The sequence below is a fragment of the Crassostrea angulata genome, chromosome 8 (genome assembly GCF_025612915.1).
Source record: "Crassostrea angulata isolate pt1a10 chromosome 8, ASM2561291v2, whole genome shotgun sequence".
In the NCBI taxonomy this organism is placed as follows: Eukaryota; Metazoa; Mollusca; class Bivalvia; order Ostreida; family Ostreidae; genus Magallana; species Magallana angulata.
The window spans coordinates 7316272-7322452 of record NC_069118.1 but is presented as its reverse complement, the minus strand read 5'-3'; the positions used below and the strand labels follow the sequence as shown (position 1 = coordinate 7322452).

General features: G+C 32.0%; 1 protein-coding gene across 1 annotated transcript; it reads left to right on the top strand.

Moving 5' to 3' along the window:
- Positions 1 to 545: 545 nt before the first annotated feature.
- LOC128158528 (uncharacterized) lies at positions 546 to 3519 on the top strand. Its single transcript, XM_052821404.1, has 3 exons — positions 546 to 652; positions 1189 to 1436; positions 3197 to 3519. Exons 1-3 carry the CDS (start codon positions 546 to 548, stop codon positions 3517 to 3519), a joined length of 678 nt encoding a protein of 225 aa, XP_052677364.1.
- Positions 3520 to 6181: the final 2662 nt, after the last annotated feature.

Below are 6181 nucleotides of genomic sequence, written 5' to 3'. Positions count from 1 at the left end.
TATAAGATGTAAGAGCAGTTTGAGAAAGTAAAACTTGACAGACGGACGGACAGACGGAACAAGGTAACAACAATATACCCGAACTTTCTTTAGAAAGTGCGGGTATAATTAGATTTATTTCATGGATAACTTTTCTGAAAGTTTATACACTTATTTGTACAAAAATACCAAACCCGATCGGAAAATGTTTTCGAGTCGGTTATTTGATAAGATGCGCCGTACTGTCGCTTAAGAATTGCTTAAAGCTATTTCGACCTATGTAACTTAGTAAATTCGTTGTTAAATTATAGAGTGTTCCAACTTTACCTTTAAAAATATGACTTGTGTGTGGCAGTTGCTTTACCAATGCGTTTTAGCACATCTCGAACGTCTGCTTAAGAACAGCTTTCACTTTTCAGCTACATGTATATTAAAACACCTGATATATTTATAGAGAGAATTATTGAAGATATGTAATTATTGTTTCCAAATGTTGTTTATCTTTGGCAGTCAGCGTCGTTTGTAACAATGCGAGTGTCCTACATTTGAGCTCCCAAATTTATTGGATGATCACCGAACTCCTGAATTTCACTGATGCCCACAAACGCTGTCAAGATGAGGGTGGGATACTGGCCGAGATTCCGGACATGGAGGCACAGAGAGCCATAAATGAGTCGGTTAAATTCAGGATACTTGCCAAGATTCCGGACCAGGACTCACTGACAAAAATAGAATGAATTGAAGTTTTAAGAAAACGTTTTATGTCATTGAAGAACGTTAACTTTTATTTGATAAATAAACCATTTTTCTAGTAATGTATAAAACATAATTATCAAATCAATGATTTTTATTAAACCTTACCACTTTGAATAACTTTCTTTCCATATTTAAAGTACAAGGAAATTGGCAAGATGCACAACTTGAAGATAGAAAAAACCTTCCTTCTTTCATGTAGTAAAACTTTTATTAACAAAAAAAAAGAAGAAAATAACTTGACAATTTTCTTTCTCACAAATGTCTATAGGTTAAATTTTTATCTACTAATGATCTTGAGTTTGTGAATTACTAGGAAAAACAGTGTTAGTCATAGCCACTTTAGTCCAACAATTATTACATATAGCCAGTCTTTAGAAGGTTTACTGATATTTGTGGCTTATCTTCTGTTGTTTAAAGGAAAATAACTAATCAATATCATTCCTATCTTTAAAGGAAGTTCCCATTCTACTGTAATCCTGATATCTGGATCGGTGTGAATGACATTGAAGAAGAAAAAAACTTTGTGAACATGTTAAACGAAGCAGTTAGTTATAAAAACTGGTATTCAGGTGAACCAAACAATAAAGACCCTAAGTTTATTGATGACGACGGTGATTGTGTACGGATTTCATCGGGAGTTTGGCGAGACGCATCCTGTTCTAATACCTTCCCTGCCCTCTGTTCTCAAAGACAAACCATTGGTTAGTGTACAGTGACAATTTATAGAGGTTGGGTTGTTAACAGGTTAACAAATCACCCGTGAAATCTACTAAAACAAATAAAAAATCGTTTAATATTTATTTGATCTCAAAATATTATACATCCAAGAAAAAGTACAAATTTTTACGTTTTAGCTTGCAAAAATTATCATTTCACTTTAACTTTCTACAACGTTTTTCCCCTAGAAGGTTAGAATGTCATAAATGCCAGTTCTTTTAGATGTATTCATTCTTTAAAAACTACACTAGAGTACATGGTTAAAGTCTTCGATAATGAATATGTATATAAAAAGTGAGCAGTTACAAAATAAATTAAGTGCTCACAGAAAAACAAATCTGTGTAGATACGTTGTTATGAGTTCATATTGAACATACATTTTACAATAAAAACACAATGACTCTCATAAATTAATCTTCTGAATTGATATCTTTGATCTTTAATTTCAAAAATGATTTTGAGTGACAGAAAATATAGTTTGATGAAATTTAATACTCTATCAAAAATAATTGCTATACTATCTTGGTTGAACTGTTCCTTATTTTTTAATTGATATTGTTAGTTTTTCTTACAAATATATTTGCTTTGTTTTTTTGTTTTTGTTTATTAAATAGTTTTTTTTTGCATTAAAATCTAATGGATAGTTGACTATCAAAACAGGAAGTTTTGTGCAATCTTTTTATTTTATTTAAAACAAACAGTATCTCAAACTAGTGGACAAACCACGACACAATTAACTACGACTTATCAACCAACTGGATCTCAAACTACTGACAAAACCACGTCACAATCAACTACGACTTATCAACCAACAGTATCTCACACTACTGACAAAACCACGTCACAATCAACTACGACTTATCAACCAACAGTATCACCGACTAATGAACAAACCACTGGCCTATCATCAACTCGATTAACAACAAAGGAACAGTTCAGAGAGTCAGAGACCAGTGAACAGACTTCTACCCAATCAGCAGAGACGGACCCACAAAGTGTACCTCAGACGAGTAGGCAAGCTACTTCTAGCGAACAAAGTACAGAAGGCACTACTTCATCTGTTAGTCAAAAGCGAGGTATAAGAAATAATATAACTGTTTATCCTTGTGTTGATGCCTTTATCAACATTCCCGAATAAAGCTGTCAATTTAGAACTTTCGAAAAAATAGAGGACTTACTGAGCAAAAAATTAATAATTATGTTTCTTTTTAATGTCTAAGCGCCATAGTTTACCATCAATTGATGCCGGTGATATAACAGTGCAAGTTATCAGAAGATTAATAAAAAATCATTTTACTGTTATTAAAAGACTGAACTGTTATGTCTGAGCTTTATCGTTCTTTATATTGCAAATAAAAGTGTGTCTTTTATCTATTTGTTTGGTTTATGTTCATTCGAAACATTAAGTTTAATGCGTAAATTTTACAAACAGATTTTTTTTCATTTGGTCTTCTACATTAATTTATTGTAATGATTATTTATATTCAATAGAACAAACAATTTTAGATGAAATGTCAACAAATATGTTCATAAAAAAGTAAAACGAAGATGTGCAAATTACATGAAATAACACATGAAAAGATATTTTGATAATAAAAAAGTGCTTCTATAAAATTTAGTATAGATCATGTTAACACCTGCATTATATTGTAATGAAAGAAGTTTTGATACTCATGCGATATGAATTGCTGACATTAAACTGTATTCGCCAAAATGTTAAATAGTTTGATTTCATCTCTTGTAGAGTGTAAGTGTCCCTGTTCAAGAATGAAGAATCGGGTCATTATCAAAAACGAGGAAGAGTTACTAACGAAGATCGACAAAATGAAAAAGGAACTCGCCGTCAAAATATCCCTGTTGTCTAGCTCCATCCGGAAGAAGACTTGCGCCGTAGATCCACGGCCGTCCGCCTCCATCGTCGGCGGTACCATAAGCGTCGTAATCATTGCTACAGTCGTCGGTCTTATTATTCTGAGTGATCTCACTCGGGTGATTAACTTCTGCTGGAAAATCATCTTAAAACGTTGTAATAGAAAAACAAGAGCGGCGCAGAAAGGAATGGTTTAGAAAATGTTTGCGTTATTTTCATTGTAGTATTGTGTTCAGATTCTACCTGCAAAAAAATATAATAATCATTCATTGAAATGTTTTATCTGTTGAATTGTTAATACACCAATCTGTCCTTATCAGTCACTGTCTTATGTTTCTTTATAAAGGAAGGACTCTTTTTTGATGTTATTGATAACTAAACGATTGACAATTGAATGCTATGATTGTGAAATATTGTTTTTTTTTACTAAAATATCGATATGATAATATAACAAATGTTTGTCTTGGATTGATATATAAATGTCACGGATACTTAATGAATACATTTACATCTTTCTCCATGCAAAAGAAGAGCACGAAAAATCAATTTTACACATATTAAAAAATGTTACGATTTTAAAGAATATCGTTGTTGTAGTTGTCAATTTTTTGTTAATGTGGCTGTACTAGAGGTATCCCATGATTGTTGATTATAAAGATATTAGCTTGTAATAGAAAATGTTTAAGTAAGTCACTTTAAGATGTTGTATAACTTGACTTCTTATATTTCATTTATTTTGCTCATGTGGTACCTGTGAGGATAACAAGAAGAAAATGTTGTCATTGTGTTGGATTTTGTATTTTTGCAGTCGAAGCAGTTAACTTGTACGCTTATCATTTAAACTGGCGCAATATCTACTATAGATTTATATTAGTGCTTCATTTAATGATTCGAAATATAAATTAGAGTCTGGCTAAGTTAAATTGCTTAATAAACCATTGTCTTTTACAATAAATGTGATAAAGATACAACTTTGATATTCTGCATTCTGCAGTAGTTTATTAACTATAATTTCATTCATTGATGTTTCCAGTTAGAGTTCTTAGATTAGTTACATTCTAAATATGTTTACAATGCTTTCCGATCAAATTCACACGACATTCAACTTTTAGTCATGACGTCATCAATGTGTAAATCTACGTAATACAAACTTGTTTTGATCTTCGTTTAGTTGCTGAGATATTTGAATATGTACATAATAATTAAGATTTATGATTTCACGGAATTACATGTAACTCAGATTCCATATGCTTTCTCCCCCGCGGAGCGTTTAAAGAACGGCTGCAAACCATTATTTATGGTAAAAAATATTCCTGTAAAAATACGTGGATTTAAAATTACCGATTTTGCTGATGCATTAAATGGAAAATTCTCTCACATACATCTGAACTATTGTCAGTCCAGAATATATGTATGCCATCTTTACGTGTATATGTAGATTGTTAAAGGATCTATTACTTGTTAAGCTTCTCTTCATCAGTATGTGAATTTGTGTGTCGGTTATTGAGGTGCTTCTGTTTATTATGAATTGCAATAAAATTATCATTATCTATTAGCTACCACATGTTTCAACTTATTATTTTTTTTATACAAATGACTATCAATTAATTTTGCCTTTTGCAGATCATTCCATGAGACCAAAAAGACTAGAAATATTCAAAACTTAGTCGAAATTGTTGTTGTTGTTGTAAAACACAGCCCAAGAGCAACAACTCCAATAGCATCGTAAATACAGCTTACCAGCGAGTGCAGATTCCGTAGGTGATATTTATCATTAATAGAGAAAGGAATGAACTATCTCATCTCTTCAAGCTTGTCCAGCATTGAGTGAGAAAAAATAAAACCTGCCATAACTTAACTAATGTAACTGAGGGCAACCATTGTCATGCTGGTGAAGACAGAGAGGATCCCATGGTGGACTAACTTTTAAATAAGTTTAAAAGTCTTGTCAGCTTAATTGGAAATTGGGAATTTATCATTGGGATTTGATAAATGATATTTCACATCCTCGTCTTTTTTAAAATCAAAAACAGTTTCATCCTATTCTCGTCCTATTCGTTCTTCGTCCTTTCTCTCGTTTTACTCTTTGACATTTGCAATGGTGAAAACAAATTACCTCCAGGAATTTATGATGTAGAATTTTAGATTTAAGCATCTTTCTCCGTTTTCAACACACTATTTGCCTACATAACATTGTAATAATGAAATTCAAGCTTTACATCATCACACAACCCGAAATCAGCAAACCATGACCAGGCACCGTAAAACATACAACATATAATTGTTATTTAGCTTAATGCATATTTGAAGAATTCGTAAAATAACTCTCTCTCTCTTTCTCTCTTTCTCTCTCTCTCTCTCTCTCTCTCTCTCATTGACCCGCTTGCACATATTGCAGTCGCAGTATCCTCAACAAACTAACCTACGTTATTCGTTCACAGGAATCGAATTATTTAAATATTTGATAAATCATCCATGTTTTCATTTTTGATAAGTGGTCGTTATCAAAATGAATTACAAAAAATTAAAAACGTATATAAATGAAACAGTTTGTTAGACTTTTTCAAATGTGTGTGAAAATAGTGAACTTGTGAGACATCTAAATGTTTTTCTACATTGTTCTATCGTTCACTTTTTTGGCCCATTTCGGTGAAACATCAGGTAAAATAATGCATACATATTTAAACCCCCCCCTCTCTCTCTCTCTCTCTCTCTCTCTCTCTCTCATACATACCGACCAAGTAATTCTGAACATTCAACCCTTTTAATGGATTCTAGGCAATGCTTTCTTCTATAAAAGTTTTTTATTATCATTGACAAAAGATATGAATGTTAATTGTTTTCATATTATGTTGACAG